The 24,668-nt window shown below is 40.1% G+C and overlaps 1 protein-coding gene across 1 annotated transcript in view; it reads left to right on the forward strand.

Annotated features, from left to right (window-relative positions):
* Positions 1-23,313, forward strand: part of ACYP2 (acylphosphatase 2) — a 34,092-nt gene extending 10,779 nt beyond the window's left edge. The window contains exon 4 of the mRNA XM_063391351.1: positions 21,297-23,313. Coding sequence (XP_063247421.1) covers positions 21,297-21,411 — 115 coding nt within the window. The 3' untranslated portion in view covers positions 21,412-23,313. The remainder of the gene's footprint in view (positions 1-21,296) is intronic.
* Positions 23,314-24,668: the final 1,355 nt, after the last annotated feature.

Consider the following 24,668-nt stretch of genomic DNA (forward strand, 5'->3'; position numbering starts at 1 on the left):
AGAGTTTAGGAAAAGGTTTAGCTGGGTGTTCTAGGAGGGGTAGAGAAAAGCAGCTGCCTGCTGCTAGTCTCAGATCTTCCTGACCTGCCCTGCTTTTCCAGGCTGTGGATCCAGGAGCTGGAGCCTGAGGTCTTCCTTGGCAGTCAGAGGGCTGCAGGGCTCCTTTGTCGGCGTGAAGGCTCCCAGCAAACTGCAGATTCAGTTAATTTTGGAGGTGAATCTGTTCAGCTTCCAGCAAATCAATTTTCCAGGGAACACCTGTAACCTGTCTCTGGTTGGGAGTACATGCAGAGCTGGAATTTTGCTGCTGCTGCAGATTTCTATTGCTGCTCCCTGCTTTGCTGGAAAAGTGCTTAAGAAGTGTCACTCCACCTCAGGGATGGGAAAACACCTTTGCTGTTCATCACAAACATCACTCCTTATGTCTACCTGTCTTTAAAAAGCCTTGGCTGGGATGTGGTGAAGATGTAATGGATTTCTGTGTTTTTCAGACCTCTGTCTTTTCCAGCTCACACAACACATGAGTAGTTTTGTATCAAGTTCAGTTGCCAGGACCTGCTGTTACCCAGCCTGGAGAGGTTGATGCTCTTACTGCAGTCTGTGATGTCCTAAATCTCAAATCAGCAGCAATGCAGTGCAGCTTCAAAAACCAGAGTTCATATTTGCTTTTGGGCATTGTAGTGGAGCTGAAATATAGAGCTATGAAGGGACTACCTAAATTTGGAATGAGGGATTAGACAAAATTTGGTAATCACTTGTTTTTTAAATTCCTAGTGCAAATGTGAATTAAAATTGAAGATAATTTTGGTTAGAAGTTACACATGGGTTATTCCCATGCTGCATGGGTAGGAACTGGGGCACAGAGTAGAATCAGAAAACTCTCTGATGGCAGATTTGTGATGGAGCTGAGAGGGAGTGTGGGTGTGTTGATATCCAGTCCTATGCTAATCCTTTAAACAGAGTTTCTTCCTGTGAATTGTTGAGGCTCTGTGCATTGGTTAACAAATGTCAGTGAGGCACTGCCCAGAATTTCAAGAGTGTATTATGCACTTTTTTAGTTTCCAGTAACTGCTTTTGGACTGCTTCAAGCCCAACAGCTGCATAATTGTATCAGCGGATTCCTCTGGCCCAGATGGAGCTGTTGCTTCCTGCCAGGTCCAGAAGAAATCTTTCTATTCTCAACGTATTCAAGAGTACAAAGAAAAAACCTGATAGACTGGAGTCAGTCAGGACCTCATTCTGCTTTGTCAACATGAAATTCCTACTACCAAGAAACAGATAGTAAAATTAAGGAATAGAGCTAGAGAATGAGAATGTGCTATAGGTTTCCATTTGCAAATTAGTACTGAGAGGATCTGATTGGCTCAATTGCACAGAAGTTTTGGTGCTGAGACTCTGGATTCAAGTTGTTCCCTGTTCCCTTCACCACTCTTCTCTTTGCTCTTCTGGTCTTATAAATTAGAACAAAACTGTTCAACTTTCCTTGTTAGTAGCTATAAAATACAAACATGCCCTTTGTAGTTCTCACATACCAGAAGTAAAGCAATTGTTATATGCCAGCTGGCTTTTCTTTTTGTTGAATGCTAACATTAATAATAGTTAATTGGATAACTACATAGAAATTTTCATTCTGGCTCATGTCCATGTGGATAGTTGGGGCAGAAAATGCATTGTGGAGTGGAACATACGAGCAATTAATTGTTTTGGTGAGTACTTGTAAACAAGGTCAGCTCAGCAGGTATCCAGGAAATCTCTTCTGAAATGTGATGCTGTCTTCATTATCCTTTTAGAAGGTGTTGGTGTAGGACCAGAACAGCAGTAGGATTTCTCTGCAATGCTCTCTGATTACACATAGCAAATTTCTGAAGGTTGGTAGACCCAGAGATGAACATTAAAAAATCCCAGACCTGCAGTGTTTCATTAGAACTGTGTATTATTCTCATCTTTGAAAGCTGCTGTTTTGCCTGAGTTGAGTCACAGTTATTCAGGCTAACAAAAACCTATTGAACTTGGTGTCTGGTTTAGTATTTTAGCTAATATCAAATGGAATATTTCTGGTTGGAAATAATAGGAGCATATGGAAGGCTGACAACCTCATATTTACTGAGCCACATGTTCTGAGAAATCCTAAATATTTTGCTTGGTGTTTAATAGAATTAAAAATCATCTTGAGTTTTGTCGTTATCAGACATGCAAGCTGTGCCTGCTGGAGACCTGGGAATTGCCAAGTCTGGAGCACATGGACCTCAGGCATGAAGCAGTATGGTGGTGGCAGAGGTGCCTGGGACTTAAAATGTCCCCTGGCCATGTGGGATTGATGTGGGAGGGGATGCTGGAGCTCTGGGATGGTGCTGGGACCTATGCTAAAAATCCTTCCTGCTGGAGACCTGCCCAGTGCCTTTGCCCTGAGGAAACCACTGTGTTATTAGCTCTCCTCCTCCTAATTATCCTCCCAAATGGAGATAAAAAATGAACTTAATGGCTTTAGCTGGAGTCCTGCATGGAAATATGTCTTCTCCCAAGGGGATCAAGTCGCTAGGAATACAATTCCTATAGAAAGGCCTAAAAGGTCTGTGTTACCATGGGGTTTGAAAATAGAACTTCCTGAAATTCTGTGGTTTTTCTGCTGATGTGGCTTTCCAGAAGGATGACCTTCACCTTGAGATGGATGGCTGAATACAGAGCCTAGGTGCCTTCAGTGGGATTGTGCCTGTGCATATCTCCCTTACTTGTTATGGACAACACTTCCCTCACTCCTCTGGCCTGTTTAAATCACAGTGTGTGCTTTGAGACGTGGGGGACTGGACAGAAATATTCTTTGTTCTGGGCCAGGTGATCTGTTCTGCCTATCCCAGTGTTTCCAGTGAATAGCAGGAATTGATGTGCCAGAGCACTGAAGGCGAGGACTGTGCAGCCTCTTGGGTTATGTGGGGCAGTGTCCAGGGCAGCCAAGTGTTTGTTTGCAGGGTGGTTTTCCTGGCAGGCAGCTGCTTATTGTGAGTGTTGTTAGAGAGGACCTCAGAGGACAAAGAGGGAAAGGACAGAGAGTTTTTAGTCCTGTCAATAATGTGTTGATACCAATGCAGTTATACCTGGTATGCAGCAAGTGTTAATTTTGAACAGCTGTCTTTAGGTAGGAATAAGTTCTTTGATCTACACTCTCAAAATACAGAATGAGCACATTGCGCTGGTCACAAGATTGGGCAAATCTTTCAGTGGAAGCTGGTGTAGAATGGGACACAGGTTCCAGAGGCTGCCCAAGGGTGGAACACACAGTCCATTTCCAGGGAGTGTTGATGCCACTTGTTTGGAGTTCTGTGGTTGGGAACCCTGTTCTCAGCCTGCCTCCCTGCTCTTAGTGGATCAGTGGGGAACGTGCCAGTGGCTTTTGGAATTCATCTCAAGGTCACATACAGGAGAACAAAAGGGAAAGACTGTGATACATTTCTCCCCTAGTCTAAGCAAGAGCAGAGTATCCTCTGTATGCCCTTTATACAATCCTGGGATTTGCTGAAGAGGAATGAATAAGGTGAAGTACTCTAAATGCTGGATGAAAAAAATTAGTTCTGGTTGTGTAACCAGCTCAAAAAAGCAGAGAGTAAGATGAGCAGGACAACTAGGTACTTCTGTTTTTGTTGGTGATTCTGTCCCTCTGAAAGAGAGGGAAGAGCAGCTGTTTTGACACCAGCAGACAGCGAAATTAAGGAGCTCTTTTTTGTCCTGGCTCTGTTCCATCTTGACAGGAAGCAAGATCCTCTGGTGGCAATTTAGGTTGAGGTTTTGGTTATTTTATACCACTGTAATGTGGCAGAGTGACTAGATAACAAAGAAATTCTGCCTTGATGATATTTAAGCTGTCTAGTGATTAATAAAAATTAAAGAAAGCCTAAGGAAGGAGATTTTCAAAGCATGTGGGTCTGGATGAAAAGATTTTTTTTTTTAAGGAAGGTTAAAAATTAAATTCCTCTGGGAGAAAGGTTTATAACTTCAGAAATTATGCCAAGAGGGCTGTTGTTCTTGCAAATAACTCCTGGTGTGTTTTAGTTGCTGAATAAAGAAAACTCTAAAAAGGGAGGTTAGTTTTAGCTAATTATAGCGAGCATGGTTTTTAAATCTGTTTTTAGGCTCACTGATAATATTTAATTCACTAATGACTCAGTGAGAGCATCTTGATTGACTGCATTGCTAATTTAACATTTGTGGCAATACTTGATGTTTTTTGTTCGAGGTCCCAGTGCTTGGTACAAAACTACTCCATAGGAGTTGAAATTCTGTTGTAAATAAAAGTTTGTAGCCTTCCATATTGCATTGCCAAGATAATGCCAAAACCCAGAGGCGGGCAAACATCTGACTTTTGGTTTAATGATCTCAGATTTCAACTGGTCTCATGATTTTTTGACAGTTGATTAATAAAGCTGAACATGAGGGATTATTGTTAATCCTTAGTGAAAATAAAATAGTAAGAGTGTTATAAATAATTTCCAGGTATTTCTTATTCTGTTCAGGTTCGTTGCACACTTTGCTGCTCTGGTGTCTAGTTCTCCTAATTAAAAAAAAAAGGTAAAAATAAAAGAATTATGTTCAAGTAAGGCCATGCTATATTTAAGTCTTACCTTTTTTTAATCAGACCCAGTGTGTAACGTGAATGAGAACGCAGATCCTGAATCAGTGATGGATCATTTCTTCCAGTCTGTCTTTGGACTGTGGAGGTTTTGTATCTTAGTAGGTTGGGGTGTAAAATGTAATTCAGACACTCAAGAAAAACAGAACAAGTGTTTTGTTCCAAACCCATGTATCTAACCCTTGTTTTCTGCAGTAGTTACTTGGGGGTAGTCACAGAGCTGTACTGGGCATTTCTCGAGTTAATTTCGTGTTGTTTGGTTTCAAGCCCAAAACACAAACTGGACAACATTTGGATTTTTTCTCTTGGGTCCTGCCTGTTTGCAGTTTCTGAAAATCCTTAGCCTGAGCAGCAAAGCTGGATGCATTTGAGATTGGCATGGTCTTGGGGATTGAGCACATTCTTCTTAGCTTTCCCTTCAGAACTCTGTAGGTTGTAAGTGGTGCCAAGGAATCATTTTCTGGCTGATTTGGTGTGTACAGTGTTGTTACTGTCAAGAAAGTTTGGTTCAGAGTGGAGCTCAATCCTGTGCCCTTGCAAAAATGGCACAGCCCTTGTTTCATTTTTCCAGCTGTATTTGCCATTTCCAGAGCTTATCCTGAAGTCATGATTTACCTCAGACTCATCATCCAGAGGTTCCCTGGAGTCTTGAGTTTTCCTGAATCAAAACAACCCTTGGGTCATATCTACAACAGCACAAACTGTCAGTTCTGTAGTGATTAACACATTGGGTCAATAGCAAGCTGAGGAGTTGTATTTACTTTAAAAACCAAAAAAATGTTGGCGTTGACCATCACTCACGGCAATAGGGTATCAGGACACAATAAATCATTGGGTATGAGACAGAGAGATGTCCTAATATTGTTATGGAAAGTGTGTTGTGAATGAGACAGGAATTGTTTGGATGCTCTTCTCTCAGCTTTTAAGATACTATTTTTTAGGCATTGGTTTTGTAAAATTATTACAGGCAGGAATCTGAAAATAGGGCTGAAACAGCCAGGAAAATGTGGCAAGGTCAAAAATCTCTGCTAATGCCACCAATACTGGACAGAGTAAAAAGGTGATGAACTCTTGAGATTTCTTTGAAATGTATTCCCTTGAAAGGAATCAAAACATCTTTGCTCAAAGATGATTTTATATGCTAAATTCTAGGATCGTGATGCTGATGCAAGTGGTCAATCTTCAGTGGAATGACTTTGAAAAGCCTTTTATTTATCTTTTCTACAACATATAAACTTTATTTCCCTACTCACTGTGTTAAAAAACACAGTTGATTAGAGACTATTTATACCTCTCCTCATCAGTCTCTGGGCCTGCAACACAGAAATGGGAGTATCCAAGATCTCTTTCAGTTGTAAATTACAAAATTAAATCATGCAAGCATTCTGCCTTTGTCTCTAGCTCTTCATTTCACCTATGTAGAGGTGGAAAAAGCTTTTCCTTGACCAGCTGGCCTGTGTTCCTCTTCCTTGTTCTCCCTGACACACCTGAGTTCTGATTTTTCTTTGTTGTTCTGATTCACTGCTGGCATCTCATTTTTCCTCTGCTGGAAGCTGCATTTCCTTAGTCACTGGTACAATGTTTTTGGCTCTATGTAGTTATCAGGAAAAAAAAAAGGTACTTGTATTTAGAGGATTTGATTCTCTTGTCATTTAAAAAAATATATCTTTTAAATTAATCCTTGTTGATGTGGCTTTGTAGTTCAGTGTTTTTACACTAGATGTCAATCTACTTGCATATGTGGAAGTTACTATTTTGTGCCTTCTAGATATTTCTCTCAGCAACTCCCCTACTAAAATGCTGTTTTCCATCTGCTTTGCAGAGGAATCAATGCCAGGAGAAAAGGGATGAGTTGAAATATTGATTTTCTTCTGGTGGCTGATGTTGAACAGGACTTTTTGTAAATAAGACAGCAGTTTTGGGGTTTTCAAGTGTAATTAAAATTACTTATTTCAGTAAAGCTGGTTGACAGCTTTAATGGAAAATGAAATTTCAGCCAATGTAGAAAAACTTGTTCCAGTGCTTATTTTGTAATCTTTCCCTCTTTTCAAACACAATTCTTGCAGGATTTGGTTGAAATCTTTGAGTTTACAAAAGTATTTCCCACCTTGCCCTTGGAGAGCCAGTGCTCCAATGAATTATTTAGGAATAAAACTGAAACTGATTTCTGCTGGCAATGCAGAATTCAGTTACATGGAATCCTGTCACAGAGCAACTAATCGTTGTTATTATCTGCTTTTTAATATATAACTCCGCATTAAATTAACCTCTTCCCTTGTGTTAGAACTCCAGTTCTGTGATCTCTTCTGAGAGGCCCCAGAGGATAGAAGCTTTTTTTTCTAGTCAAGCACTGTTTTTAATTTGTCTTTGTGGAAGATGAACCAAGATGATGTCTTATGTTATGCTCTAATCCTATACTTTATTATTTTTTAATTTTTGGAGTGCATATCACTGCCTTATTAATATGGTTTTCCAGGATTTTCTTTAATAGATTAAAACTTCGAAACATCATTGAATAACCAAGCTGGCTGGAAATTCTAGTCATTTGGAGAACTACATTATTTAGAAATCTGTTTAAAAGGGGAAAGAATATATTCTACATGGCAGTAAAACAGAAAAGTCGGACAGAACATCATGGCTTGTGAAAACAAAGTTATATAAGAATTTTAAATCTGCAGAGACTTGAAGAGTTTGTGCTTCTTCATTATGAAGCTGATTGTTGATGAAGAGTCAGACAGGCCTGAATTTGTTTAACTCAATCAACTTTCACTTTTTAATTATTGGGAGTATTTTTATTCTAAAATATTGAAAGGTTTTCTGGTGCCCAGTCCCACTTGGTAGTTCAAAATGCTTTTGAACTTCCAAAAAATGAAAAATCTGATTTGGAATTTTTTAAGGGTTTACTAAAGTCCTGGGTTTTTGACTGGAGGTTCCAGAAAGGTGTATGGCAGAAGGTGACCTTCACAATTATGCCTCATTTATTTTGTGTTATTTCATAGGGTTGAATATCAGTTCAAGAGACACAGATTGGTGTGAAACATCTGCTAAAAGTGGTGAATGTATATAAAGTAATAATTAATGAAGAATAATTTGCTTTACAAAAAATCCTTTTGATGAGCTGGGATGATTTGTATTCTCTAGCCAGCAACAGTTTCTTTGTCTGAAAGAATTTTGCCATAAGGGAAGTGTTTTGCGTTCCTTAGCAAACATCATCTCTCCCAGGATTCACTGAAGTGCCCTGAAGAACTGTAAGTAATAAGTAATTGCTTGGGACCTGGAATTTTCTTTGAAACTGGATTTATTTTAAAAATGTATCAGGAAAGGGTGCAGTTTGAATGTTGCATAGTAACATCATGGAACAGATTTAGGTCTTCTGTATCACGTTTTACATAAAAATCCCCAGCTTTAAGCTCTGTTGCTTTGGAGCAGCCTACAAAATGATTTTTATAGAGGCACGGGAGTGGAAAGTATACCCAGTTCTTTGATTCTCTTCCATGTGTGAGGATAAGGATCAAAAGGAAAGCTTGGTCCTTGTCACCTGTCACTTCATGTCCCCTCACACACTGGAGCTGTTCTGTCTCTGCTTCCTACAGACTCCTCAGCAGCCAAGGAACCTCCTCAGGAGGTTTGGGGTGGTGCCCTCATTCTCCATAGACTTTTCCTGCCAGCTTGCTGAAAATCAGCTCTGTGGAGAAGGACCTGGGGATCCTAGTAGACACCAAGGTATCCCTGATCAGCAGTGCTCGGGGTGCCAGGAAGGCAAATGGGACCTGGGATGGACTGGAAGAGCATTCCCAGAAGGTCAGGGAGGGAATTCTGCCCCTCTGCCCAGCCCTGGGAGGCACATCTGGAGTGCAGTGTCCAGTCCTGGGCCCGTCAGGACAGGAGGCACAGGGAGCTCCTGGAGCAGGGCCAGTGATGTCTGCAGAGATGATTTAGGGCCAGGAACATCTCCGTGCCCAGAAAAGGCTGAGGGAGTGAGGGAGCTGGGGCTGTTCAGCCTCCAGCGGGCCCCAGCTGAGAGGGGCCCTCAGCCCTGGGTGTCCCTGCATGCAGGAACCAGGCTCTGTTCCAGGTGACCTGGGCATGGCACAAGATGAACAGGCAGGAACTGATTCCACCTGGACAGGAGGAAGAACTTCTTGGAACAGTTTCCCTATCTGGAGATGTTCGAGAACCAGTTGGATACAATTCTGTGTCGTGTGCTCTGGGATGGTGGGACTGAGCCACTGTAATCCATTTTCACCTGACCCACCCTGGGATTCTGATTCTGCCAATGTTGATGCACATTGTGGCTGTTTCAAGCATAAAACCAGAGGATGTGAAGCTTGGTTGTTGTGGACAGCTGTTGCTCTGCCTTGATCTGTGCAGATTTAGGCACGCTGGTCTTGTTCATACTTACTCTGCCACATTTAATTCTACTCTAAACCAGTTTCCTAGGTTTCATGTGTCCATTTTGCCAAGTTCCTAAGCCAACATTGTGCTGCCAAGCAGAATGCTGGGAACATACAGCTGGCACCTAAGGTGTGCAATGAACTGTAGATACGGCAAGGGAGCCTTGATTTGTAAGGGTGGTAAAGACACAAAAATGGGAGAGACAAAAAGACTTAGCCACATAAAACTGAGTGGAAAAGCTACTCCTTATTCTGAATTAAGTGTTCCCTGCACCCCTTTAGTGTCTCTGTTTGGATCTGCCGTTCAGCCAGGTTTCCGTCAGAGTTGTGTGGATGCTCTGTTTAAATGTGGCAGCTTTGAGCTGCGTATAGTTCATGTTAGAGCTACAGCCACACAACTGTTTTTGTCCCATGTGTGTGGTAAACGTAATTGTGTTAAAATTATACTTGCAGATAAAGGCCTGAATTGTTTATGCATAGATTTCTGTTCTGGTAATTTGTTCTCCTTAGGGTTCTCCCTGTTTGTTTTCTAATTAGTCTTGTCAGGGTTGTAAATGTGTTAGATGGAGTAAAGAGGTTTTATTTTCTGCCCTGTTGCTTCAGGGTTTGGTCAAACTGGTGTCTGCTGGTCACCCCAGCCGTGTATCAGTTGTATATCTGGGACAAATGTGTCTTTTCCTAATAAAATCAGTGATCTGTGTTTTGTGAAAGGGAACTGTCATCCCATTACCAATTTTTGGGAGCCATCCAGCATTTTGGATCTGTGAGTGCTGTGGAGTTTGAAGAAAATCTGCTTCAGCAATTCAGAGCACTCATTCTCAATCTCTAAACACAGGTGGAGGAGTCAAAGTTTGATTTTTTTTTACCAGCACCTACAATTTGATTAACTGGGCAGGTTTTTCTCTCTGTGTTTATCCTTTTGCTGCTGCTGCAGGAGCAAGGCAAAGCAGGAGATATTAATATTTAATGAAATATTCTGGACCTCAACTGTAATCATGTTGCTTTTTAGCTGGAGGTGTTGCCCCTTGAAGTTCCTGCTGCATTTCTTTGTCTGAGAAGCTCAGACCAGATTTCTTGAGCTGGTAGACTTAATCCTTGAGTTAGCTATATTACCAATTGTTTGGATGTATTTGTAGGGGATCAGACTCTTGGCTTAAAAATATTTATAAATTAATATGCAGAGTAGAAAATTATTGTAGTGGTTAGGTTTCCTAGGCAGTCACTGAACTGATTCTTGACATACAGCTTGAAGATAAAGGACCCTTAAGAAATGGACCCATCAGTATTTATGAATTTCGGGGCCTTGTCTTCCAGTGTTGGGAAAGGTAAGTCATTAAAAATGTCCAACAGTTAAAAATTGGGTGAAAATAGTGATTTAAAGCTGAAATGTGGAGGTTTATCTATTTGAGATGGTTAAAAATTAAGGAAATGTTGTAGTATCTTTCTACATACTGTATCAATATAGAGATAAATAAGCAATATGACATAAAGAGAAGGTTGTTTCTATCATCAAGTTAAAGGAGAATGAAGGAACAGAAAGATTTACATCACAATAGTAGATCTGTCAGTATTTGAATCCTGAACTCGTTTCCGTTATTTCAGTTAACAAATAAACATATAGGCATGCCTGTGATGTCCTGTACTAAGTAAAGCCAAAACAGATGTTTTAATTAAATAAAAATCCTTTTTGCTGCTTTATATTATGGGGGAAAGTTGTTCTCTGGCAGAGATGCATTTCTTGACTTGCAGGCACACTTGTGCTGTTTGTCCTGTAGCAAAGGAGCTGAGGAGCCAAGTTCCGTGTGGGAATTCTGAACTTGTAATGCAAGGTTCTTTATTTGGGCTCCACAGTCCATGCGCAGAATTTAATACAAGGGCAAGAAAGTGATTGATGTGATTTGAAATACTTATTTAATGATTTGTCAAGTTCTATGGCCAAATGCCCTGCACTGCAAAGAAAACTGATTCAGCAGCTCTGTATTAGGTTGTTTATGGCATTATGTGTGTTTAATGCTTGGAATCAGCATTACAGGTGTTCACTGGCTAATGAATTCCTAGAAGTTCTTGCTGACTGGGTTCTGACATCTGTTGACTTCCCAGTGCCAGGATTTCCAGTCTCCTGGAGGAGTTCGGTTTGCCTAAATAATTGAGTATGTCTGTTCAAGAGAAATGTGCTCTGGTGATTGGTAGCCAAGAGTTTGAAGGATGGCTTGTTTTAAAATTAATGTCTTTGGAATTGGAAACCTATATGTTGTTGAGAATATATTCTGTGTGGAGTTGTCACAGTCAAGATTAGCTTTTTATATATATTTTTACTTCAGGTATAAATGCAGATTTGCTCTCAGTAGGATCTATTTACACAGTAGCAGCACTTATGCTGCTTCAGATGTCTTTGCATGTGTGTTTGCTGATGAAAATTCCCCAAGAATAAGCAACCACTCATTTCTCCAAACACAGGAGAAGGATTCAGCATGATGTAAGAAATGGGACTGACTTTGCACTTGTGTCTTCGTGCTGTGCTGAATGAAATGGCGATTATTCCTGCTTGGTGAGATTATAAAGGATGAAATGATGTTTCTGTACCTTTAGAAAGACTTCCAGTGATTCCTCCTTTTGCTGGTACCCAGTCTGAGAGCCTGGAATGTGACTCACAGAGGTGATGGGTGCTTGAGCTCCTTCCTGATCTCAGTTACATCTGTTTGGTGGTAAAATCTGCCATATCATCATAAATATCCATACAACTCCTTATCTCAGAGTGGGAATTCCTGGAGGCTTTTAGTGCCTTTATCTGGAGTCAGATCTATGGTCTAGCCACTCTCTTCATCCCACACATGCTCTGTCCTGAATTTCAGTGCAGCTGCTGTGAAGTTCATATTTAACTGATATGATTTATATAGTGTTTGGACTGTTTTTTCTGTACAGCCAGGCAGCTTGTTTTTATAAAAAGCATGATGACATGAACTGTTCTGACATGAATTTTGTGAAATTATTATTTCACAGCAGTTCCCCCAATCATACACTGCTAATATTTGGAAGTTTGCATAATTCCTCCTATAAATTATTACTTTTGTTGTTTTGCTTCGAAGGTGTTGGTGTTGCCAAAACCTGAAAATATCTTTTATTCTCTGTATCCTTAGAAATGCTCAAATAAACCATGAGCAAAATCAAAGAGCTTGAGCTTGCCTTTTGAGAGGTTTTATTCTAGGAATGCCTCTGTGTCTTCAGTATGAGGGTTTCAGCTCCCTGCCTTTTGAAATCTTTGTCACTGGAAGCACCAAGGAGCTCCAAGATGACTGTGAAATGAGTTGAAGATTTTTCTGAAGTACTTGTACATAAATTTCAGTAAAATGAGCCACTAGTTAGATTTCTGGTTTTCTAGGATTTTTTTGTAGTTCTCAATTCACATCCCAATCCATGTAGCTCCTGCAGCAGCCAGACTCCATGGGAAAGCCATCAGGAACAGGTCTGTCCAAGCAGAAGGAAACTTAGAAAAAAGGGGAAGGGAAAAAAAAAAGAAAATGGCATAAATTACAGAAAACAAATGAGATGTTTGATAGTTCTTGACGGCCCCTGAAGCTTGAAGGAAAAATGGAAGGAAGTTTAGGAATGTATTTATGCTTGGCCAATAATTCTCTTCTTACCAAGCATCTCACAAAATATCAAAACCTGCTGTATATTAAGGAATTATGAGGCATAAACAACAAAATTAAAAATTCCTGCAGGACAAGGTACTTTATTAATAGTTGTTAACAAGACTTCTTTTGGAATACTTAAATAGTATGAAATAGTCTTTCGAAGAGGGTTTCTTTTGATTTTGATATTTCTTTCTTCTGTAGTTGTAGTTGTATGTTTAAATTTTGTAAAAGCAGACATCAGGTCTATCTCCCTGTCCCCAGTAAGTGTTGACTTTAGTACATTCAAGATGCTGTTGACTTTAGTAGAAATAAGATACTGCCTTTTGTAGAATTCTGATTTTATTCTGATTTTTTGAAGTCTGAAGCTCTCACTGCCAAAGTCATGTACTGTTAATGGGCAGATTTGGAATGAGCAGGAAAATGTCCAAACCCATGGGAAGTTAAGGTGGAAAGATGAAGCCAGTTACCCTCAATGATAATAAAATCAATCTGGTTTGTTTTCTGTAAGTGGTAACTTCAAGTAGGGAGTTCCAGAGCTGCCTTGAGAAGGTGAGATTTTGGGATTTCCAGTCTGGTTTCATTTTATAGGAAAAATGATTCAAAGAAATCTATTTCTTGATTCGTTCATTTTATCACTGTTCCAGATAAACAGGAGAATGTTTTCAGGTAAATATTCTGAAAATGAGGTTTAATAAAAACACAGCATAGTACAACACTGAACACCAAGAACACATATCGGATCTCATTTCATTACATATTAAAAGCCTTGTTTAACAATTTTTTTACACAAAGCAACATTGAACTGGGATACTTCATGCTCTGATGGCTTCTTTAAATAGCTAGGAACTTTGTCTGTTTATTTTTCCTCCGTGAGTATATCCATAGTGACAGTCCATGGACCCCGGGATGGGCTTTGCTCTCAGCATGCTAAGGTGAAAAAGTCTTTTCTGCCTATTTTTAAAAGATTAATAGAAAGTGTAAAGTCCAACAATTAGATGTTGCAGTGTAGACTTTGGGGAAATCAATTAGCTTTGGCTGAGTTATATTTGGCTTTTATTCTGATATCTCAGCTGATCTATCCAGCATCCCTCCTGTTGGAGTGGTTTCAGAACTGGGCTTGAATGGCTTCATTAGTGTGAGGGTGTTTAATACCTGCCTGCAGAGAGTGAAAGGATAACTTCATGGAACTTGGAGAGACAGGGAAAAATGAAATTGAGGTTAGGTCTGCCAGAAATGGTATTTTGAATACAGATTAAGTCATAAGAAAAACATGATAAAGAAGCAATGTGTTGAAGAAGGAAAATTACTTTCTTACTGTAAGTGGACTACAATTCCTTGGGATGTGAGTGTGGAAAGGGGTGTTTGCTTCCATAAGGTCTCTAAGACACAGCCTGGCACATCCCATCCTGGAGCCCCTCCTGCCTCAGGCTGCTGTGTCTGGAGCTTTACCTTAAGGCAGAGCAGCCAGAGGGTCTTGGGGGGGATATATGATGGAAACAATAAATAATAGATATCCTAGTCCTTGCTCTGCTTTCCAGGGAATATTGCGTTTGCATCCTGTGGATGACAGGTGCAGTGTTCCCTGCCTTGTAAACACACCCTGCTGGATGCACCTCTGTGCTCTGGTGTGCTGGAAACCACAAGGAGCTCTTGTCAAATCAAGAGCAGAATCCCTGTCACATCCTTATGTTAGTTTTTTGCTTTCTGCTTGTTGGAGCTATATCTGCAATACCAAAAAATAGATCATTGTGAAAATAAGTCTTGATAAAGCTCAAATTTTCTCAGCTTATAAAATTTAAGCAGACTATTAGCTAGTGGAATCCACCAGATGTTTTCCTGAGCACTTGTGCTCTCTAATATTACGTATTTAAAACATTTTCTTGTTGCTCTTATATTCTGAAATGTCTACTGTGTTATATCACAGTGGCTTTAAAAAAAGCAGTTGGAGGTGGGAGGTTAAAAGGGGGGGTGTAACTGCTTCCTTGGAAAGTGTGCAATTTAAATTAACGAATTAGATCACATAGTATAAAATCAGGGAAAAAATAGAGCTGAGCTGGCTGAATGCTTGACAAAAATAAAATCAAAACTCTTCTGCAAACTAAGGATAAAAAGAACCCCGAAATTCTTAGTTGTAGGCCAACCTTGTTAGCTTGTGAAAGATTCCAACAGAGGCATTCTAGGAAAAGCTAAATTTATGTGCAGTCACTACAACACTGAAAATGTTAAATATTTGCCCTCAGACTTGCTCAGAGCTCTGCAAAAGGATGCTTTAAAAGTGTTGATGCATTCCTTTAAGACTTTTGTAATTGGAAATGGCAACTTCTCAGTGAATAACTTTTTTTCCCGGTCCTTTAACTATGCAGACATTTGTAAAGTAAGTGAGACTTTTGAGGCAAATAGAATCCCAGTGGTGCTTCAAGGAATTCATTCTGGTTTGGCCTGGCATTATTTTTAGTTCTTGCATAATAATAAATTATTTTTCAGTGTAAATGTCTCCTCTGAGGAGATGCAGCAAGTGTGGAAATGTGGGTGTTATTCCTCGTGGCTTTTGTGTCTGGCTGAGCCTTGGGACTGCAGAACAGGGAAGTGTTGTCTTTCAAATTCCTGACTGTGTTGGTCAGCTGGACTCGTGGCTCTTGGATTTCTGCCAGGCTGTGTAAGGACATGGGTTTGAAGTAAAGCTGAGCTGGTCAAGTGTGATGATTCATTATGGCTCTGAAATGGCCAATGTAAGGGTTTGATTAACATTTTGATGGGTGAAGTTGGTCAGAGGCTGAAGTCCTTTAGTCCTTGTTCAGTCTTATCTGGGTGATGTCTGCTGAGCTTTAGAAAGAGCTTTTCGTTTGTTGGTGCCCCAACAGCAACAGTAACTCCTTATTTAAGCTTCTTGTGGCCTTGGGTTTAATAGATGTGGAATGGCAGAGAACCTTGAGTGGCATTCTGTGCAATGGGTGGGCTTAGCCAAAATTGCCAGTCAGCCTGGGGAGCCAAGCGTCCCTGTAGGGGCAGACAGATTCCGGAGAGAAAACACAATGGGCCTTTTGGCTTCTGCTGACTTCCTGGGATGTTTACTGCACTGGGAGACAAGACACAAGCTTAACTGGAAGTTCCCTTTGTCTCCTACTTTTCTCTAGGTCAGTGTGGACATAAAAGCTTTGTTTGAGTTACTGGAATGGCTGAATTTGGGTTTACTTTTCACTCCTTTACTTTGGAACAAATGACTGCAGTGTTGCTGAGATTTTTCTGATAAGATCTCTAAAAGAAGCCAAAAGTGACTTGCCTAACAAGGCCTAAACAAAGAGGTATGCTGATAAGTTTTAATAAAAATATACTTATGATCTCATGTTGAAATTATTAAATCCTCCTTGAAGATTACCATGATGATTAGCAGGAAAATGCACAACAGATCTTGGCATTGTATACGACAAAACCAAAACAACTCCAGGCTTGGTTTCTGTCATTGTGGGATAATTCCTCCTCTTCAAAGTAATAGGTGAGGACATTTAACATAGATAAGATACCAGTGTCAGAGTAAATGTGAGGTACATAGAGCCAAATTCTCTCCTGATGAAACTGACCATGATCACTTTGACATTAAGAAAGCCTTGCCAATACCATACAGAATGTGATGATTAACATATAAGTCACTTTTCTCAAGTTTATAGATAGAAATTCACCACCAAAATCTGTTTTTGAGGCTTAGTAAGGGCTGTATCCCATATCTGTAGAATCTCACATCCTGCTAATCTGCCCTTGCTGTTGACATCCTTTCCCATATACTTCAAGGAAAAGCTCATTGTGGATTCCCAAGGGAAATGCTGCCCCTGAGTGCAGCGGGGAAGGAAGAAATATAAACAAATTAAACACATTCATCTGACAGCTGTGTTTAAAAACAGAATCAAACACCAGTTTTGATTAACTACCTTTCTCTCCTTCCTAAAACACTTCCAGACCTTGTGTTAAATACCCCATGGGCCGAGGCATTCCTGCTGTTGGGATGCACGGAGCAGCCAGGCTCCCAAGCACCTCCAGGCTGCAGCTCTATTCTGGGCCACCATGCCCATGCCTCAGCAGGTCCCTTTATTTCCAGCCACGCACTGGTTGGTCTGTATCCTTCAATCCTGCTGCTTTTGCTTCCTTGCTTTAATCCTCTGGAGTAACCCCTCACTTGGCTTGGATGTGGTGGGCTCTGGTGGGCCTGTCCTAATCAGGGGGTTAAAATTCCCCTCCCTTGTACTTTGCCTTGGTCTCAAATCCCAGTGTTCGTAACACACTTTTTTACCAGGGTTTTTATTCTTCCTGCTACTTTTTCACATCAAGAAACCCATATAAATAAATTACTTATTTTTCCTGGTAGGAGCAGCAGAGGTGTAGGGACAAGAGGAATGGCTCTGCAGTAAGCTGGGGAGGGAAAGATGGGAGGTGTCTTTATGCAGAGGAATTGGGGTTTATAAACACAAAGGTTTTTGAGTAAAGGTTCCTGGCCTTAAAGATTACAGAGTAAAGCTTGAAAACTGTGGCTAAAGTTCTTCCCAAAAGCTCAGAAGCCAGACAGCCATGAGAGAGAATTCTACATTTCTTCTGCAAATGTGGAAATATCAGGATTTGTGAAAATTGGACAGTGCTGTTGCAAAAGGCAGCAATATTTTTATTGCTAGGATTTTATAAATATTTGCAAGCCTCATCTATATGCTGTCACAGATGTAAATATAATCTTCAAAAATGAACATTCTCTTGCAGTATTTTATCCTAAACAAAGAGAAATAAAGTGTAAACAAGCCAGTGCCATTATTTTCTCATCCTCTAAATAAAAGCACAGGTTTCTCCTGTTCCACTTAAGTGACACTGTGCTTGAGGTGAAGAGAGAGGAACATATTCCTAACCCATTCCTGGTTCCTCATGTATTAATGCTGGAGGGCATTTCCAGGTCCTTTCCTAGCACCACAGACAGTAAAATTTCTCCAATATCAGGATAAAAGTTTGTCTTTTTGCATACAAAAAATGAACTATTGAACTATTGCAGGAGTCATTTTCATATTGTAACAAAATACTTCAGAGAATAGCGCCAAGCAAGCTGGTTTTTTTAGAGAGATCTGTTTCATAGCAGAGATTGGAGTTAAAAAATAAACATTATTCAGGAACTCAAAGTTACACATTATTGTAGTATTTCAAGCACTGTGAGTTTTAGGGCTGTGACAGTGTTATTAATTATTATTATTATTATTAATGATGACACTTAGTGCTATGGTTTAGTTGACAAGATGGTATTTGGTCAAAGGTTGGAGTCTATCTGGGAGTTCTTTTCCAACCTCGGATTCTGTGGTTGTCCTGAGTTACAGAGGTGTAACTCCTTAAATAGCTTTTCCAGGGAGCTCTCAAGATACCAGAGTCAGGCTCCATTCTGCCAAGTTAACAGGTAGGAGTGTTTTCCTGCTTGGAATACTGTGCATAGCTAGGCTGTTTCCACAAATATATAAACTGGGATAGTGCAAACCCAGCTCTTTGGATGTTGTTTTCCAAGAACGTGTGGAGTGGAAAAGGCTCTGTTGCCTAGGTGGCAAGGCAGTGTCTCGTAGCAAGGTTTGTTTTAGTTAATGAAGGGAGAGAAGGGAAAGAGTGTCAGATTCAATTGCTTTAAGCTCCTAGGAGTATCCCCCATGAACATGAGGATAGGGAAGCTGTGTGGTTTGGTTGGGAAGCTGTTTCAGGACCACTGGCTTCGCCCTTGGACAGGGAGGTTGTGTAACTCAGAAATCCATGGTTATCCACAATTCAGTGGGATCAGGGCATGGCCAAGAGTGACTTCATAGGCATTCAGTGCTTGAGTTGAGGAGGAACTGTTTACAAGGGAATAGAATGACAAGACAAGGGGGAATGGCTTCAAACTGACAGAGGGCAAGGTTGGGTGGGATATTTGGGTGGAATTTTTCTCTGTGAGGCTGATGAAGCCCTGGCACAGGTTGCTCAGAGAAGCTGTGGTAGCCCCATCCCTGGAAGTGTCCAAAGCCAGGTTGGATGGGTCTTAGAGCAACTCGGGATAAGTGGGATAAAAGGTGTCCCTGCCTATGGCAGGGGGTGGCACTTGATAGGTTTTAAGTCCCTCCCAACCTAAACTGTTCCATGAAATTAAACATGGTCAAAAATGGCTATTTAGAGGTTAGCTCTTTTTCTGGATTCATTGGGGCAGTCACTTTGGGAATAAATCCTTTAAAACAAGAGTAAGCTGTGTCCTCTCAGCAATGTCCTCATTTGCTTCAGATGAGTGAGGGGGAGGGAGTCTTTGCACTCCTGAGGAGAAGTGGGAAGGAGCAGTGAATTTTAACATGGATGCTATAAATGACAAGCTAGGACTCCAAATGCAAGTAGTTGTAGCTCATCTCTGTACACATGAAGAGATCTGAGGTGAATGGGATTTGAGAAGGCTGAGTGAAGCAAGAGGAGGGTGCAGAGCCTTTTCTTCACTGTTGATCTGGATACTCATAAGTTAAAACCATTTTTTAAAATACTCCTGGTAATGATGAGATTGGAAATGACATTTAACTTCTAGGAAATACTGATTTTCTGCTTTCTTGGCTTGTAAAAAATGTGCTTCTTCATAGTGCTGGTGGCTGGGCTGTCACTTGAGCAGAGAGAGGGAGATGGCTGAGGGAAGTTCCCTTGATGCAGAGCTGAGCTCTAAAGTTGTGCAGTTTCCAGGTATTGCCTCCTCTGCTTCCTCCTGCATTAAATAAGGAATAGCACACACATCCTGTAAAAAGTTTCCATGGAGCTGGGTTGCTCTAATTGGGTTTTCATAATTTGTGCTTCATCCTTATTCATGTGAGAAAGAGTATGTGGAGCTGAGAATGGGTTGTCTGCTCTGGTCACAATCTGTAGTTATTTCTTCACCCAGCAGATCTTGGGATTTGGAAGCACCCAGGGATGAATTTTTGATGTGAAGGCTGGACAAGGAGTATGTTCCTTTTGGTTTTGTCCAGGATAAGCTCACCTTCGAAATGGGAAGAAAAAAAGGAAATAGTGAACAAACTATCACGTTACTTTAAAAACAAATTATACTATTTTTAGGAGATTAATTCAGTATTTCAAATACATGTTCTTTTTTCTCACTCAACAACACCCAACTATTAGAGACTTTCCTGGTAAATAAACAAGAACCATTTTCAGGCTTTTTTCTGAATATGAAACAAAAGGGACTGGTCTGTCCTGAGGTTTGTTTCCTTCTGTTGAAATATCCCCTCTGCCTTGAGGCTTCCAGCAGAACTGGGAAGTTGTGTTGTCCTGTTTTACTCCTGGACTCTTATTCCTGTGTTGTATTCCTTACTGGAGGGGCTTCATCTAAGGCAGGAAGGGATGTTGTTTACAACATGCAGCAAAGAACAAGAGGTGTAAAGATGTGGAAACATCTGACATATTTTAATTTCTCTGTGCTAAAATAAAGCAAGTCACACTTGGAAGATAGGATACCTGGATCTAGTTGCTATTTTGTAGGAAGCTTTTCCATACAGAAGCTCTGTTTTATTGGTCGAGTCACATTGAATACAAGTTTAGAGCTGTCCGTGCCAGTGATGAGACCAATCTGTGAGTCACAGGGAAATTATTTGTCTCTGGGAGCCAGTGAAGCCCCTTGAGATGTTCTGCCATGTTTTCTGGTGTCAAGAACTGCTTTTTAAAAAAATCTTGCGTGTAAGGTCTCTAGCAAGTTGTGTTTATGCATCTCAGATGGAGAAACACAACTGGCTCAAGGTAAGTAATTTCTGGGCATGATTCTCATTATAAAGACATCAGAATTAGGTCTCAATGCCAGAATATTGCAGTTTACAATGCTCAGTATGATTCTGCAAAGGATTAATTAGCATAACTCTTAATAAGATAGCTCCTATTATTTTCAAATCAGAATTTAGGTGAATATTTCTTTTTAATAGTAATCAGTTAAATATTTATACTCACTCCAAAAAATTATTTGTGTGGAAAGATATTTTTCCTTCAATATGGTACAATAAAATACTTTCTCTTTTCTACTTCTGGGAGTTTAGTACAACCAAAAATACTGGCCAAGTATTTTTTTGTAAATAAACCTCTGTGTAAGCACTCACCTGCTGCATTTCCAGTGTTTGGGTATCCAGTTATCCAGTATAACATTCAGTATTTATTACAAATCAATATTGCTCTGACATAATTGATGTCTTTTTGCTGGTTTTGAACTCCTTCCTTTCCAGTCCCCATTCTTTTAGTTGCCAACAGTGAGCAAACTGGCTGTTGGGATTGTGTTTTCCTGGAACTTTTCAGTTATCAATGGTTTGTAGGTCCTTGCTAAAAGCATAGTATTGAATCTGCAAAGGTAATTATACCTATTGGAATGCTATTAATAGTGTTTAGAAGGGATCATTGTAGTAAATCTGCTTTAGCCTTTTTGTCAGCTGTGTTTTTATGTAAACCCTCTGGAAACACTGATACCTTTAAAGAGTGTGATTTGCTTTTAAAGGAGAAAGGGAGTGAAAACAGAAATGAACAGATTTGGGGTAATTTCCTTATTGAAAGATGCTTTTTATGGCTCTTAAAAAAGGAAAAGTGAGTGAAGGCATGACGGAGAATAACACCCACATGTGCAGTTCCTTATCTGCCAACCCTCTTTTATTTTTCCTGCAGGAAATCCTGGCTGAGCAGAGTTGGAAGCCCAAGTTCCCGCATCGATAAAACAAATTTTTCCAATGAAAAGGAGATTTCCAAGCTTGACTTCTCGGATTTCAACACTAGATACTAAAAGGAGGGAACCTCACTAAGCACAAAACTCTGACATTTCTGCTGCATGATACTTTCTGTGCCTCCGTCAAATGTCACAAGAGCATTGGGATGCTTTTCTGTACTAGGGATAAACATAAATGCTCCCTGTTCCCACCAAGTAAGAATTCCTGGTTACTGTGTTAGACGTCTACACCATGAGTGTCAACATTTTGTGTCTAAAATGCCAATATCTAATTCATTGCAGCTTTGAAAGACAGATAAAAGCTTAGAGGCACTGGTGGTTATTTGTGCACAATGAGACTTGTTACATACAACAGATGGTACCTAATCTTTACACTGTGAGTCATATTTTAGATGAAAAACAATAATAAATATATGTTCTACTGCTTGTAATCTCACCAAAAATACATAACTACAGAACTGGAACACTTGAGAGTTCTGTGTAACAAGTCTGTTATAGACCAGGCTCTTTGTGATAATTAATAACATTATAGTGGTAATTTAAAATAAATACATTGTTTCAAACGAGGATTATCTAACCAGCTCTGGTTTTATATTCTCTGTAATAATTCAGATAAATCTTGTTCCAAGGTGATGAAATGTGTGGCCTCTCACCCTGTTTTTTCCTTGTCTACCTGTAGCTTACATCCATGCTGACTATAAAGCATGTTTTAATCTCTTTGCTTTTTTAATGTTCTTTCTCAAATTGAAGATTTCAGTGATTTTTCTTATGGATGTGTATTTGCTCCTGAGTTAAGACTGAGTGGTGGAACCCACATCCATCATCTGAAGTCCATCCTGAGCCATGGGCTTGCAATAAATTCTCAAAGTCTGATCTATTGTGGACCCAGAACTATCTCCACAGGCACCCTGGAGTCAGTCAGGACTGGATCAGACCTAGATCCTCACTCCTGCAGTGCTTGTGGGTCAGGATTAGAATATTCCAGGAGACTTTGTGAGGATGCTAAAGCTGGTGTTCCCACTGGCTGCCCTGTCCCCGTTCCTGGGGTAGGTGGTGTCAGTTTAGGCAGCTGCACCACATCTACAGCTTATGGTTTGAATTTCAGGAAGGACATTTCCTAACTTAAGCACTGCACTTCTATATCAGTGCAAGATGTGCCTAGAAAGGTATTTCTGCTCACCACGAAATTGATTTTATTTGGGCTTTTGCATTAAGCAATAAAATCTCCTTTCTAGAATTTGCAGGAGCTGCTTATGAATTGTTTTGTGATTATACACAAGCCCCCATTGTTGAAGTTGCGGTCAATAGCTCTTGTTCAGCTGATGGTAAATGTCAAAGTTCAAGTGTAGCAGGAGCTCAGTAACTGTTCCATCCTCTCAGAAAACTGTATCCTGCCTAACAAGTAGTTTACATTTTCCTTGGAGCTACCTGGCAGAAAATACCCTCTTAGTCAAAGATTTTTCCAGCTATGTGCTTTGTTCATATTTTGAGGAACAAGGAGAGAGGAAGGCAAAAAACAAAAGGGTCATTGGATACAGAGGAAGAGCAGCCAAAAATTGTTTTAATGTGTTCCAGAAGTGGAGCTGGGTGCTATTGAGGACCTGGGAATTTTACCGCAACTCTCCTAGAAACGCAAGATTTGAGAAGAGGGAAGCAGCTGTTTAAAGTGCTCACTTTTTGGGGGGAGGAAACGAGAAGAGAGAGCGTTTTTCTGTGCTGCAAGTAATGTGTTGGTGTGTTCCTGAAGCTTATGGAGCCTTGGCTGGCACTGTGGGCATTAATCTTCTCGTTTTATTTAATCTTTAGATTCTGGTAAAGTGTCCTGAGTCCAAAGCCATCCCATTTGGAAGTACAGTATGTGCAGAACAGCAGAGCAGTGTCTCTAGATTTAATGAGAACATCATTGGTTTTGAGGAGCCAAAGAATCCCAGTGGTAAGATAGAAAAAAAAAAAAAGCAAGAACAGTTGGATAACTAGACATCAAAACTAAGTTGAGACGTATTTTCTTTTGTACTCCATACCAATATCACTCAGTTATGACCATAGATACCCCTGAATTTTATTTTTTCAAAATGCAGTGCAGCAAGAATGTATGATGTGTCGGCCAGCTTCATTCTTCTGTAAGTGGAAATACTTTCCACTAAATAGTTTCTGTTTAAATAGAAGTAGTTTCTATCTATAGTTTCTATTCTGTTCTCCTAATAGCTTCTATCTAAAAAGGGTTGAGACTTGGAAATAAATAGTGGGAATGGACTCCCACAAGTTATTTGTGAATTTTGGACAATGCTGACTTTCTTGAGGGGAAAATGTTGTGCCCGACTTGTGTTCCACTAGAATTTAAGAAAATTCACCTCATTAAGCCTAAAGGCTAGACATGTTAATTAAAATCAGTTTAACTCCTAAATGACAGACATTTCAGAAATGTATGAGTTCGTTTGTATTTGATTAAAGAATAAAAAATTAAAACCTTGGCAAAGCCATGAGCAGAAGGAGAGCTTTGTGCCTCATCAGGAATGATGTAACCTTGCAGAACAGGGATGTTCTGCTGGACCTGCTCTTTCTTGAGTTCTGTGTGGAGAAAAGCATGGTGGCATCTCCTGCCGTACTTTCTCTTAGGTGACACCAATCTGTCACTTCTTATTTTCTTGATGTCCTCTGGAGCTGCCTTGCTTGGCTTGCTTCCTTCTTAGAAAACTGGGCATGTTTGCTGCTGGAATCCTCTTACTAGACAGAGTGAACTGGATTAGTCACTCGAGCTTCCTGATTAATGCATGGCTCTGTGCTGTTGCAAGCACTCTGATGTGAAGGGAATGCTGCAGTGAGGGATGAGGGCAAACACTGCTCTGTGCTATCATTTCTTTTTTAGAGTCTGTTTATACAAAAGTAATCCTGTAAATTGGGATTTCTGTAGTATCGTTCTTTCTTCAAGGCTCCTCACAGTCTGTTGTGTAGTGGGTAGAAGCATTAGGATTAAAGAGAGGTTATTTCTGCCTCAAAAAACACTACAGGGACTTAACTAAACTTGCCCCAATTATTTTGGTATTAATACTGGCATAATTGAGTAAAAAATCCTGACATGGAAGATCAAAGGAGGAGCAACCTCACTTTTGGTTAAAAGGGCTCCAGGAGTGGGTTGGAAGGTTTTACCAATCAAAATTCCAGAATGGTTTGAATAATTGGGAAGAGACCAGTTGTCTTCCACAGTTAGATGATGTTACTGTAAAACTTAGTATACATAAGTGCAAATATAAATATTTAAAAGTAGTTTCTGATGAATAACACTGTAAATCAGTTGTGAGATGAAGTTGTTTTTA

This window comes from Prinia subflava, chromosome 2 (genome assembly GCF_021018805.1).
Source record: "Prinia subflava isolate CZ2003 ecotype Zambia chromosome 2, Cam_Psub_1.2, whole genome shotgun sequence".
Classification (NCBI taxonomy): domain Eukaryota; kingdom Metazoa; phylum Chordata; class Aves; order Passeriformes; family Cisticolidae; genus Prinia; species Prinia subflava.